Consider the following 14754-nt stretch of genomic DNA (forward strand, 5'->3'; position numbering starts at 1 on the left):
TAGCCGAAGAAAACCCTCGTCGAGAACAACTACATATCTCAGTTACCGCTGCTCTCTGGTTGACACCGGAGCCCGCACGGGAGATAAGGAACCGTCCTGCCTGGCTGATGTTCACACACTGATCTCTGAGCTAAGCGCCTGGGTCTTTCACCCTACTCGCATCCAAGAACGATTTGGCGTCCTCTGATCATGCTGGAGAACGGCGGCAAGGTGCTGAAAGAGGGGCTGCTGGAGAAGAGAAGTGACGGCTTGCTGCAGCTGTGGAAAAAGAAACGCTGCGTGCTGACAGAGGACGGACTGCTGCTACACCCGCCGAAACAGCATGACCACCCGCACTACCACCATAATCATGACCATCCGCACCACCATTATTTCGGCAAAGTCAAAGAGCTGCACTTTGCCAACATGAAGACGGTGGACTGTGTGGAAAGAAAGGGGAAATACGTCTACTTCACGGTAGTCATGACTGAGGGCAAGGAGATAGATTTCAGGTGTCCGCAGGACGAGGGCTGGAACGCAGAAATCACTCTGCAGATGGTGCAGTACAAAAACCGTCAGGCGATCTTGGCGGTGAAGTCTACGCGACAGAAACAGCAGCTACTCGTGGCTCAGATACCAGGAGGTCAGAAGATGATCAGGAACTCGCCAAATGTTGCCTGAACCCCGCAATCGACATTGACATTTGTGGTAAGCCGTTTATGTGATCAAGAGAGAGAGCAAGCTCTTTGTAGTCGGGCACACTCAGAGCGCACAAATCCACGCTTAGCCGCAGCCATATAAGGAATATCTCATGCAAAATGCTACAGCACTTTAGCAACCTCTGATATTTGATAAGGTTCAGGGTATAGTCTCATTAGTTTCATTATCTTGCTTTGCCTAGTGATACTGCATAGTGTATAGCAGTCTTTACGCGTAGCCTAATAGGTCCAGGTTACTAGGCGTTTCTACTAGGTGTTTTTATTTTTACACAGAATTTAACACACCAGAGATTTGAAGACCTCTGCTATGACATAACATCATATTTCAGTTTATTAAGTTAGTAGAATTTTGAAGGAGCCTTGCTTCAAGCACGAATAAGAAGATTCATTACATTTCGTTTACAATATTCTATAGCCTACAGCTTATCAAGTGAACCGCTGTGAAAGCTATAGGTGACAGGTTATGAAATAGTATACTGACATATCCTTTGCTGTATTCTTTTCACCCGTGTGTAATTTGGATACGTCCCCTTCGAGCCCTCCTGCTATTTTGGTTGACGCACGGAAGTGTTTCCAGTTGGCGCGCGGATGGTTCTATGACCCTTGACCTGAGTCGGTATAATTTATTTTGCCCGCAGGTTACTCGGACGTTGCGCGCGGGGTGAATGGAGTGGTCCGGCCACCGGGTTCGAGACATCCGAGCACCAGCCAAGGAGCTCCGTGCTGAGGAAAGACAAGATGCTTCCTCAGTTCGTAGCTCCCTCTCACCTCAACCTCTTTGACTCTGACTCGGCTTCTTCTGTACGGGACTGTTCAGTGGAAGAAGAAAAGCAGAGAGAGAGAGGGAAAAATGGAGGACAGATGGTGATGTGTTTGTTATGAACGACATCGACTGACTCAAACGATGTTGCCTGCAGTATGGTTGTCTTATTTATTCTTAAGTGTATATATTTTTTATATCTGACCATATAAATTTAACCTTTTGTGAACGATGATCAGTTGTGCATCTGAGAGTCCTGTTAAAAATCTCAAGAAAATTCCAGAATAGTGACTGTTTCCATACCATTTCCCTGGAAGTAGGCCGATAGACTTTATTCAGACAAAGCATGTAATGGCTCAAACATCCTCTCAGCTGATTTTCTCATCTTTTAATTAAACCAAAGATTCACATTCTTTTATTTTACAATAATGAAGACAACTAATCTTTAAAGACAAGCAGTTAAGTGATATGAAATAATCCAATCAATTGTGTCAAATCAAGATGTCTCCTTATAAACATGCCATTATTGCAAATGAAACATGTTATTTGAACAATAATGTCTGCTCCGAGAGCACCATGAAGAAGCTTGCTAAGGAACATGATCAGACATATGAGTTCATCTTTGCTGATGTCCTGAAAAGGCTAGTTTTACCCCAGAAGATTTTGGGGTTCTGTCGGACTGTCAGTGGCTGCACCTCCACTGTAACCCCATGCTCTTGAGATACAGTGGACATCTGCCTCACTGCTGATGATTTATGACCTCCCTTTGGACTCACTGTTTGATTGTTTGTTTGTTTTGTGCTTATTTTGATCTGAGAGTTATTTTCATACTACTTAAAATATACATTCCATTTCCAATGAGCAGTGGCTGTTGTGATATATTGGTCTTTACTTCTTATGATGTGTGTGTGTGTGCGCGCATGCATGTGTGTGCATGTTTTGGTAGTTGTCAGGCAAGGTGAACCAAAACAAAGTGGGTCACACTTGTCGCCTTTATTCATTTACACTGCGACTCTCAAGAGTGCCGTCTGTCTCTCCCTCTCCAGCCATTTGCTGTGAACTGTACACCCCACTGCTCTGGCTATAAGTAGCCCCAGTTCTCAGAATGACATTTCCCTGTCCAGGGCTGTCATTGAGATAAACTGTCAGCCAGGCGCTTGTGCCTAACCCCTGCCACCCCCAAAACCCCCCAAGCTCAGTCAGGCGAACTCAATTACTGCCCTCGCAGGACAGACCAAGCGTGTGGCTTCCACTGGCTGGTCAGTATATTTTGGAGATTGTGGTGGGGTGAGGTGGGGGTAGTGGACCACATGCACATAGGGAAGCACTGCACACAGTCTTGTTTGGCATATAACAAGTCAGCTTCTGTGCGGCATTATGTGTGGGATGTGCACTGGATGTAGGCGTGTGGGGCAGCCGTGGCCTACTGGTTAGCACTTCGGACCTGTAACCGGAGGGTTGCCGGTTCGAACCCCGACCAGTAGGCACGGCTGAATTGCCTTTGAGCAAGGTACCTAACCCCTCACTGCTCCCCGAGCGCCGCTGTTGATGTAGGCAGCTCACTGCGCTGGGATTAGTGTGTGCTTCACCTCACTGTGTGTACACTGTGTGCTGTGTGTGTTTCACTAATTCACGGATTGGGATAAATGCAGAGACCAAATTTCCCTCACGGGATCAAAAGAGTATATATACTTATACGTGTGTGCCTGTCTGTGCTCTTTTTGGAAGAGATGTCTAGACAAGTGTCTGTTGTGTCTTCACAGCCTGAAATGAGTATCCTATGTGTGTGTGTGTCTGCGCATCCTGTGTTTGTGTGTGTGTGTATGTGTATCTTGTATGTATGTATGTGTGTGTGTGTGTGTTTTTGCTGTCCTCAGTCGTGTGGCCCCACACAGCAGCTTGTACGCGGCATCACGCGTGGCGTGTGGCCTGCCGCCTACAGCTTACAGATGATTAAGTCATGCTGACAGACTGAAGAGCCCAGCCACTGGCTCTGCTGGTCTCCATGGCGCGGATGAATGGGATTCCTTCAAGCCCTCCTCCAGTGCATCATGGGAAAAAATGTTACCAGATAAATATGTGGCTGACATGCAGTATGGAATCGCATACATCCATAAATGCTTACAGCCGACACACAGCCAAGATTGCACATCAGAAGTACACACAAGCCATTACCAGATAAATATGCTTCTAATGCACTGTGGAAACACAGATACAACACAGAGATACTCAGACACAAATCCATCAAAGTGAGTGCACAGCACACACACACACACATCCTTTTCTAGCTAAATTGATTTCTGCTGGTGTGGAATGTCATTCACATGACTGCCAGAGGATGTTGACCCATTGTGATCTGCACCACCCACCCATCCCATGGCCCTAGCATCACATGTGAGCCTCATAGTAACATGAGGCTCTGTTCAGTGGCACACCCTGAGTCACTTAAACCACACTTCCTGTAATTATTGACCTATTATGGGCCCATTGTGTGAAACTCTTAGTCACTGATTAATAAGAAAGTGCACAGTAAGGTACGTGGTGATGGTACCGACATTATTACATGGAGTCCACATAATCTTATCACCATGTGCATGACTCCATTTCCTGGCCGGCATACTTTCCTGTGTGGCAGTGTGTTTTTGGCAGTGTTAGTGCGTGTTGTTCAGAGGCTTGGTGCGACATCTGGCACTGGAGCCGTTCCCATATCTGGAGAGGGAAAGCAATGGTTAATCAGTGGTGTGAAGAAACACATTTCTTTTCCCATCTGTGGTTCTCCTCTTTTCGCCCTCTTAGGTTTCTCTCCCTCCTCTCTTCCTCGTCTCTCTTTCTCGTACCTTCCGTCCATTTCCACCCCCTCCCTGTCTGTCACTTTCTGTTTTTTCTCCCTCACTTTCTCACATCCCTCTCTCATTTTCCATGCCTTGTCAATTCACGGCAATCTGTATCCACTCTCTTTTTTCTCATTCTCTCACTATCTCATCATGCTCTCTCTACTTTCTCTCATTCTGTCTGTGTCTTAAAGAAGTAAGTTTTTTTTATGAGAAAAAACAAGCCTCCATCAGTGAGTACAGTATAATAGGCCTCTCTCTCTCTCTCTCTCTCTCTTCTCAAATTCAACTTTAAATAAGCTTTATTGGCAAGACAATAATATTGTGTTGCCAAAGCTTATATATTTGGTATAATAATACAGATAAAAAATAATGAAAGAAAATCTCTCTCTCTCTTTCCCTCTCCCTCTCTTGCTCTATCTCTCTTCCCTACTCTCTCACTCCCACACTGCCTCTCCTAGTGCCTGAGAGGCACAACGGAGGCAAGGGAAGATAACCTTGAGCTTTTTTTCTCTCTCTCTCTCTCTTTATTTCCCGTCCCTTATCGCTTCCTTTGTGTGGCTTTGATAGCGCGTAACAGGATCCTGGAAAGAGCAGCAGTGCCCCGTGCATTTAAAGCAGAGATGCCACACTCTCACAGAAAAAAAAGAGAGAACAGCACAGAAGAGAGTACACGGGTAAACACAAAAATATATATATATAAAAACGATGAGCATGAAGAAACAGAAACAGCAAAGTTTCCCTTGTAGAGTGTGAAAAGAGCTGACGCAGGTCTGCTACGGTGGCAGGGTTTCCCCACCTGTTCTGGAACATAAAGCCCACCAGGTCCGGTCCAAATGCCAGGTCAGCTCTCATGTCAGTTTGGACCCACTGAACATAGTTAGCTCAGTGAACCGTTGATTTCCATGACGGGCTGCCCTGCTCTATGCTGTTCCCTGGAAATGGCCTGACGTGACTCAAAAATACTGAGAAAGTGTGTGTATGTGTGTGGGTGCATCAGTGTTGGACTTAGAGAGAGAGAGAAACACAGTGGGTAGCAGAGAAAGAGAGAGAAGGAGAGGTTGTTCACATACTTTTGTTGAGATTATGAAGTGCTCTTAATGGCTAGAACAGCAAAATAAATCAGTCCTAATCAAAGCTTCACCATAACTATTTATATGGCTGTACGCATGAATGGAGGACATAGTAGAAACAGAAGACACATGTCTCCAGTCACAATACAGTGTACAGTTCTCCAGTAAACAGCATCACATAGCATAGAAATGAGAAAAAATCAGTTTCAGTTCAACAGCACATGAGGCTGTGGAGCTGGTTTGAAACCATGGGGCCTCTCTCTCTCTCCCCTCCCCCCTCGTTATGGTGTAAGAGCTGTGAACACAGCAGCAGGGGTAAGAGATCCGACTGCAAGAGAGTGCAGGAACAGAGGCGTCGTTCTGCTCCTAAATCAGCCGTCTCTGAAGGGCATATATCTACTCGCGCCGCACCTGTTCCACGACCACCGCAGCGCTCCCCCCCTTCCTCTCTCTCTCTTCCTCTCTCTCTCTCTCTCTCTCTCTCTCTATTTCTCTCTCCAGCAGCAGTGGTGGCGGCAGCAACAGCGGGGTAGAATTAGTTCAGCTGTTGCCCCTTCTCAAACGCCGCCCCGCGTGCACCACTGGATGTACTGTATGAGCGTAGGAAGTGGTGTCTCCTGGCCCCACATTGCCCTCTGCCCCTCCTGGCCTCTCCAATGGCCGCAGAATTCACAGCAACACAGGCCCCCGCACCACGAGCAAGTCATAAGCAAGAGCTCCAGCCACTGGCATGAGACCACAGAAGAGACATACTAAAACTGCACAGACAAGAGGGCATGAGACTTTGCTTATGCTTCGTTAGTGCTTGGAAAGCGTGCTTGCTGCGTGACATTAATTGCATGCAGGAATAGATTTAGAGACATTTACATTCATAAGTTTAATGAGCTATGTGCCAAAGAAAAAAAAAGAAAGTGCTAGTAAATCTGCATTTTTGAGTTCATGAAATCCCTACATTCATTGTGTAAGATACTACAAATACCCATTTCTATGTAAAATCCATAGTGTTTATTGGGAATGTCTTGGGAAAGGGTAGCCATTTGAGTTCACCACCATCATGTGGATGAAAATCAAATATTAACCCTGATGGTTTGCTCTGTTGCTCTGTCTCTAAATTTCCGTTGTCGTCTGTAGTCTCCGAAGTTCCGTTGCTGTCAGCATTCGGATAAATGCAGAGTCAGTAAGGTGCCTCAGGGTCAAACAGAAAGAGGTGGACAAGGGGACATGTCCTTTGCTTTTCTAGCTCTGTCATACACACACACACAAACATTCTTTCATGTACACACACACACAGAGAGAGAGAGAGAGAGAGAGAGAGAGGCACCCACAGACAGACAGACACACTCTCACAGTTTTACAGAGTTTTTATGTCAACAGCCAGGTTGGATCTTTTATGTCTTGATCAAATTAGAGTACAAACGGATGTGGTCTGTCTGTTTTCATGGGACTAGTGTTCCATAGTCAAGCGCTCCCGAAGTTCAGAACCTCTTACAGGAAGAAACAACCACTGTGATAGGAACAGAACCTCTTACAGGAGGAAACAACCACTGTGATGGGAACAACAGAACCTCTTACAGGAGGAAACAACCACTGTGATGGAAACAGAACCTCGCAGGAGGAAGCAACCACTGTGATGGATATCTCATAAGCCATAAGCCTCCCACTCTACAGTGCATTCGACAGCACTTCTTCTGTTGTTGCCTACAGCTTTATCTTTTGTGTGAAAGGAAATAGTTTGTGTTTGAATCGGAAACTAAACTGTAGTCTGTGGAATGGGAGTCTGAAAAAACAGGCAAATACAAAGCCCTGTGGTTGAGCCGTTTTTGCATGAACTGAAGGCTGCGTGGGATTTATCTGCCTTAACTGAAAAGCAAACGATTTCCTTTAGAGAGACGTTTAGCACTGTGGGGAGTCAATGGAAATCAGGTGAACTGAACAATGCTTCTCCTAATACAGGCGTGAAGACAGCTGCCATTTGACTCCAAAATTGAACATCAACTCGTTTGAATGACTACATAGTTGAATTATTTGTAGGAAATTATGTAAATTGTATCCTAGCTGGGAAGGTCATTTTCAAATGAAAATGATCCGGCATGTGCTGCATGCTCTTTATAGTTGAATCTATCATCCTTTGAGTTTGTGTCAGAGGACAGACCACATGCATCAGTGTCGCCAAAGAGTGCACGACATTCATGTGGTCAAAAGCCAGCTCTTTTAAGTGTGCCATCTGAAAGTAATAACTGGGTTGTTGTGTCATGCATGAAAAAAAAAATGGTGCACATGGTGCAAAACTGTGTCAGTTTGAACCCTCTTGTGAGAGAGAGAGCCTAATCTGCAACTGCCACTTTTGTTTAACCAGAAAGCAGTATGCATTCAATGCAATGCAATAAAGCCATCATAAAACTCAGACAGGTGGTATTTGCATACGAGGAAATTGACGACACAGGTGTTTGCAGATCACTGAGGCGGTGATCTCAAAAGCATGCCTTTATTTGATCTATTTATACGACTATGTGTATGACTGTGTCCGTATAATCTATTCTTTCTAATCTGATGTCTTGTGCATGATTAATAGGGTGCATATACTCCTACAATTACAGCTATTAGAGATATCATGTATAACTGCTGACTCAGTCAATGCAGTTCCTTGCATACTACTGTTATATACACTTTGAAAAAGTGACGAACAAAGGACACTACAACAGCCACAGCATGTAGCCCTGATGACATCTTCCCAGGGTCCACTTTGAATACATCTCTATAGACCCTTTCAACAGCATACACAAACATGTGCGTTCCCACGGCATTTCCGGTGGCACAGAAAACAACATTGAGCCAATGGTAACTTTTGGGACAAAAAAAAAAAAAAATAGATATTTTAAAGTCGACATTTTGTAGAGCATTCGGTTAAAGTCCGATTCATTTTAATTTTGTTGGTTTCGAACGTTTCAACCGGAAACCTTCTAGGAACAGATTGAAAGGGTCTATACTGGGAAGTATACTCTCCCACTGATGCTGCACTGTGGCCCACACTCTTCCTCTCCTCTCCTGTAGGCTACTCTCCACAGCCTCCACCTCTACACATCTGCATGAATGTGTGCTCAAGGCACCGCAGGCTGTTACAAGATAAACGGCCTCGTGTTCGGATGTGCGCTATCCACAGCTAAAGCCCCTAGGGGCTCGACGGGGGATTCACCTAGCTGACAGGAGCTCTGCAGTGACAATGCGCTTGTCAGACGAATATGCTTCTCGGATGTCTCCGGAAGGGTGGCGTTCTGGTGCCTGCTGGTGAGACTGGTAGAAAGGGCACTCCCTTAGCTAGCTCCCTTTATTTCCACTCTCCGAAGGCTAGATCCCTTCATTCCGCACTAGCCTTTTAGCAGTTTAAAGGTCTGAGGTGCCTATATTCTGTGGTAAATTTCCGTCTGAAACTTGGGTGTGTCATTATGTAGTAATGTGTAGTAAATGTGTGTGTGTGTGTGCGTGAGTCGGCATGTCAGTGTTGTTTTGAGTGAGTCAGCAATAGAGTTTTATTATAGCAACAGAGCAGTCATTATGCGTGTGTGTGTGTGTGTGTGTGTGTGTGTTTGTCTCAGATGCAGGTATATTATGGCTGCGGGGAAAAGAGAGACATACCCTCTTGGCCCCGGCATCCTACATTTCAGACTCTGCATCAACAAAACACAGCTTGAGACCATTCTCTCCATTTCCTCTCCTTTCTGTGTTTTTGCAGTGACCGCATCCACTCTCGATAGATAAAAGTACTATGTTGCCTCCATAGAACACCAGCAGCACAACGTGTCAAATCTTATCTCTATTTGTGGATGCAACTCGGCAATTAAAACAAAAAACAAATACTGATTTAGTTTTACAGAAACAACATAATAAAGCCAGTAAAATCATGATACTCCTCAAACGTTTCTTACAGTGACATTTGTCTTGTGTCTCTCAGTTTGTGAGCTCGCGTCTAAAAAAAAAAAAGGATAAAGATTCACGCTGTTAAGTACCCAGTGCAGAAAATTATAGCCTGAGGTGGTGGCAAACGTCTTCAGGTGTTCCAAGTGGCGCTTGTATGTCAGCTGAGACTGATTTGAGAGCATTGCGTCAGTGCACCAGGGTTGGCGCCTGCCAGTGGGTGGGAGGCATACGATATATGAGAGGCCTCGCCTCGCTTCGCACCCCCCCCTCCCCCTATCATCATGGCTTTCGTGAAAACCGATCAATCCCCCCCCCCCCCCCCCCCAACCTAAACTGATGTCACCAGGGATTCTTCAATGAGCACACACAGGAAGTCACAGATACTCATTACCTCCTTTCCCACCACCACCACCGCCACCAGTCATCTAGTCAGTATGTGTGAAATAATCAGATGACATGGTTGGTAACAGTGGCGTGTTGAAGCATTGACTGCTGAGCTTTATTTCTCTGTGAAACCTAACCCCTCGGCAATCAGTGTTATTTTCTGCATCGCAGCGACACATCACAAGCTGTGCTGTCTCCATGGGGTTATATGAAGATGCTACGCATGTGTTTAGGCCTAATGAAGACCTGTGGGGAGGAGGGGGTGGGGAGCTCTCCCACCCAGACTTCCTCACTGTAGATTAAAGGAGTCAGGGACGGATTTGTGCCCTTGTTGTTGAGGGGCTGTGCTCGTGCTGAATGCGAGGAGATTAAGTCGCTGGGCTTTGTTAATGTGCGGCCGTGGCCTGGATAAGACTCGCGCCTTTTAAACCCTTATCGTGTGGGCCAGCTGCAGCGACCTCCTGGCCAACCCCCTCTGATAGCTGCACTTCCTGCCGGTCATTAACACGAGGCTCTTGGCAGGACTCCGCAGCTCCCCGGCTTGTATTTCTTTGTAGCACATTCATAGACACACACACACACACACACATACACATATTCTTTCATGTAGGGACACACACACACACACGGGACACACACATGCAAATGCACACATCCACATTTGGACACAGGAACACATGTGTACACACACACACACACACAGGCACACACATGCACAGACTCACACACCCTGCAGCGATCCTCCTCTTGTTTCCAGTGTGGGTTCGAGGACAATGATCTCATTCACATTGCTTTGGGAAAATGTTTGCGGCACCTCAGAGTGCTGACGGCCCCCATGTTACGTTCAAGGCTGGAGCCCCTGGGGACAGAGACCAGGAGGATGGCAGAGAGAGAAATAGGGAAAGAGAGAGAGATTGTGGCTCACTTCTTTTTCAATGTGACCCTGTCTCTGGGGTAGGGCAGTCGCGTCTGTCTAAGAGCCTCTCTCTGGCCCGACAGAGTGGAGAGCACGTACATTCTGGCTGCTGCCCGCACATGCACACACACACACACAACCACACACAGATACACAGACACTCCCTACATACACACACACACCCACCCACCCACACAACCACACACATACTTCACACATGCTTTTCAGCACCTGCCACCATGCCCGCTGAGGCAAGCCGAGATTTGTGAGCACCACTCAGCACCAACCCGGGAGCCAGACCAAGCCAGTTAATCACAGGGAGATCTCTCCATCCATCTTCCCACTCATTCTCACTCTGTGTTCGGCTCGTCGGCCTGCTCTGCGTGAAATAATGACCCTCCTCAGAAATCAGACACAGGATGCCATCGCCTCTGTCTGTACCGCCCAGTTAAACTAGATTAACAGAGAGCACAGGTAACATACTTTACATAACTCCTGATAAGCCTCTAATCTGTTATCCACTCTGGCTTGCTTTCAGGCTCAAAAAAGAGCAATTAACAAAAAATCAAAAAGCAATTAACACATTATGAGTGATGTTGTTAATTTCCCCAATACAGTTGCTTTTAATTCATTCATCAATCATTGCAGTGATTTACACTGGTGGCATCTCTCAGGAGTAGGTAGGCAGAGACAGCCAGGGTGTTTGGGTGGGGGGTGATGGAGGAGTGGACTCGTTTTTAAACGGTATTCGCTTGAGCTTGTCAGACTGCATAAATCGAGCGGTAAAGTGAAACGTCCCCCCCTCCACCTGTCTCTGTTGGCAGCTCGCACTGCGTGGCGAGTCCCTGTCAGTGAGCGTGCCACCAACTATTGTTGCCTCTGTTTGTCTGTCTGTGCAGTGCTCACTCATATCCTCGTCCCACCCCACCTCCACACACACACACACACACACACACACACACACACACATACACACTCCTCTTGTACTTTTCCACAGGCTGGTGTTTCTATGGAAACAAAGAGAATGGGAAGACGGTCAGGGCTGGGGTTTTGTGATGGAGTGCTGTCAGTGGCAGTGCCAAGGCTTCTTTGGTTTAAGTCGGCCCGATTGGAGAGAGTTCACTTGGGGCTGGGGGGAGAGACAGTAGCATGCAGGAGTGGTAGAACTGGGGGTGGAGGAGAGGAGGTCACAGAGGCAAATGCTTCCACTACTTGAACAAATCTTTATTTCATATTCTTTCCGTCATTGTTGCCCCAGTTGGACTGGATCTGTAGCCTGACGTAGCCAGACTCAATTCTATTCAGAATTTGAGTCTGGAACTGCAGCATTTGGAGGTGATTAAGGAGTGTCTTTCAAAAACCTGGAAAAAACCGACACAGGGAAAAAATGCTTCTGCACACAACTGGATAGACCTAACCATCAAGCGAAATATGAGAAAAAAAAATTGGGAGAACAGCCAAAGCATCCTTGTTCTCGACAAATGCTTTAATAATTGTTTTCTGTATCATTGTGTATGTTATTGCACAGTCAATATCTTGTACAACAGATGCAATAGTGAAATCTAAACACCTAGCTTCTCTATTGGCAGCCTTTTTGTTGTAAACAAAATCAACAGAATCTCAGGTGACTGACAAGGCACCATTGCTCATCTGTCCATCATGGTATAAAGCCCACCCAGATGATTTGATTGGTGTGCCCAGCTTTCCTATGAGCATAGAGGTTTCCCAATGGAACAAATTCAGACCGAATTTCCCAACCTCAAATTTTGTGGGCGGGGTTAAATTCAGACTGGCTTCCAGGCTACCGGATCTGTTTATCCTATTCAGATTTTTCATTGAACACAGCATCATTATGAATAGGAATGCCCATCCTTCTCTTTCTAATTCTAAGGGCCAAGCCCTTTTTTGTGATCGACTGATGTGTTTTTGGTATCATAGAGCATAGAGCATAGCCTTATGATATAATACTATAAGACTATGAGGTAAAAAAAAAAAAAAAACATATACATTTTTTAAGTTTCCCCATTAGAGTGTCTTTAATATAATGTGTGGTCGAATGCAATCCCAAATAAAAGAACAGTGTATCCACACAAAAAAAATGACTGGGATTAAATTCTTGGTAAAATAACCTGCAAAAAATTATGCATATCCCGTTCTGTCAATACTTCACAGCGCTGAAAAGATTCATTCAATGTGAAGAACAATACAACGCCAGGGCCTATACTACCTGCTGTAGTCAGGGACAGAGCCAGCCTGCTTCTGGGGTCTGTTCAGTTTGATAACACACATACAAGCCCAATTAAAGCTCTTAAATGAACTCAGTCCGAGCTCTAACGGCCTCGGGGATAAGTGGAAATGTATGAAAGGCTTCAAACAAAGGGGACATTAAGGGGACATGTGACAGTGCCTTATAAGTCGCCAGCTGTCACAAAGCAGGCACATCAAGGCAGCGGAATTACATTAAAGAGGAAAAATATGGCCGCCATGGCTGTTAAGAACCCTTTCTTCCCCTGCTAATTGGAAAGTAAAGACTTTAATCTTCCATTTGCCCTCCATCTCGGTCAAGACTCAACAAATAAAGGATCCATATCCTGGTAGGCAAACTCTGTGTGTGTGCATGTCTGTGTGTGCCAGTGAGTGTGTCTGTGTGTGTGTGTCTGTCTCTCGCTGTGTGTGTTTGTGTGTGTGTCTGCAAATTACATCTCTGCAGCAGCTGCTGCCAGTTCTCATGTTGACTGGTCATGTGTTTGCTTTTGAGGGGAACGGCTCATCTTTTTGTCTGCAGGCTGGGTCTGTTTGAGGTGAGGTGATACTGTCTGACCTTTCCAATTGCACCCCCTTAAAGATTTATAACCACTGATCAATATAATTCTTCAAACACTCTCAGGTAAGAATATCAATGAAGAAAAGTTGTTTTTCAACATCACATTTACAGAGTGGATTGTTAGTTTGGAATGCTTGCCTGTGGTTGTCAATTGTCAACATTATTTATCTTGTGTGAGAAAAAGCAACCATTCAACAGTCTTTCAAGAAAGCTTGTTTTTCTCATGTTCCCTTAATGTGGAGTGTGGTAATGTTGCTGTTGTTGAATGATCTGACCATGGTAGTGGGTAGTTTCTCTTGAGTGTTTGTAGTAGGGTCAGCAAGGGGCCAGCAAGCTATCAGACCAGAGTGATGGACTGCAAATACGACGGAAGAGAAAGTCCTTAATACTTTGGGGGATGAGAGAAAGAGTGAGATGTGTGTGTGTGTGTGTGTGTGTGTGTGTGTGTGTGTGTGTGTGTGAGAGAGAGAGAGAGAGAGAGAGAGTGCAAGAGAGAGAGAGGAAAACAGCGAGTTAGAAATGAAGAGTGAGGCAATACTTAAAGGGATGGAAGAGAAAAAGCGTTAGAGATGAAGAGAGAGAGAAAGTGATAGAGCTAGGGAAAGGGAATGAGAGAAAGAGAGAGAGAGAGTTGTGAAGGCATGCTGTGCAGCAGTCCTCCTGGTTGTCCGTCTCTCTCCCTCTCTCTCTCTCTTTCTTTCTCTCGATCCTCTCTGATTGGTGCTGCACCTCAGGAGGGCTGACATTTGACCTCTTCCTAGGAGCCCTGGGATGGTGATACCTGCTCTGAATTATGATGCCATTGTTAGAGGACCTCAAATATGAACATCAGATCCAAGCTAGGTCAATAACCTGAAAGACTTCTCATTTTTTTCCAAGGTGAGAATATTCAGCACCTCTTTGCCAGCCAGTGCTGTTGTCTAAAACTGACTGCTGTTGTAAATCTGGCCGCTCTTGACAGGGTCATTAACCAAACCCCCGGTACCTGTCCTGGCCGCCAGATGGTTTGGATGAGTCTGGATGCTCTGGATGATGACCCCTCAACAACAGAATCTCTCAGATGTGCATCCAAAGAGCTAACCTGGCCCCACCCACCTAGTATCTCTGTTCATTTTCATCTCACTTGAGATACTGGTCAGGCACCTGACAATACGGCCAATCAGCAACGAGAAGGGATGGGATTAGTTTCAAAATCGAAAGTGGTTGTGGTAAACGGTATAGCAACACCTGCAAACATAAAAAGAAAGAAGAATTAGTAAATTTATGTACAGCAAAGGTAGGCCTAAATACATTGTTTCCTGACTGCCGATGCTAGAGTTGGAAATGTTTCGATCCTCCCACAAAGTAGCAACA

At 45.6% G+C, this 14754-nt stretch overlaps 1 protein-coding gene across 1 annotated transcript; it reads left to right on the forward strand.

Moving 5' to 3' along the window:
• The first annotated feature begins 6 nt into the window (after nucleotides 1–6).
• phlda1 (pleckstrin homology-like domain, family A, member 1) lies at nucleotides 7–2319 on the forward strand. The gene is made up of 2 exons (XM_048268262.1): nucleotides 7–687; nucleotides 1337–2319. The coding sequence occupies exon 1, from the start codon at nucleotides 190–192 to the stop codon at nucleotides 658–660; it is 471 nt and encodes a 156-aa protein (XP_048124219.1). The 5' UTR covers nucleotides 7–189; the 3' UTR covers nucleotides 661–687; nucleotides 1337–2319.
• Nucleotides 2320–14754: the final 12435 nt, after the last annotated feature.

This window comes from Alosa alosa, chromosome 17, assembly GCF_017589495.1.
Source record: "Alosa alosa isolate M-15738 ecotype Scorff River chromosome 17, AALO_Geno_1.1, whole genome shotgun sequence".
NCBI classification, from domain to species: domain Eukaryota; kingdom Metazoa; phylum Chordata; class Actinopteri; order Clupeiformes; family Clupeidae; genus Alosa; species Alosa alosa.

Coding starts and splice junctions, on each gene's coding strand:
- phlda1 (XM_048268262.1), top strand. CDS start 190: ATGCTGGAGAACGGCGGCAAGGTGCTGAAAGAGGGGCTGCTGGAGAAG.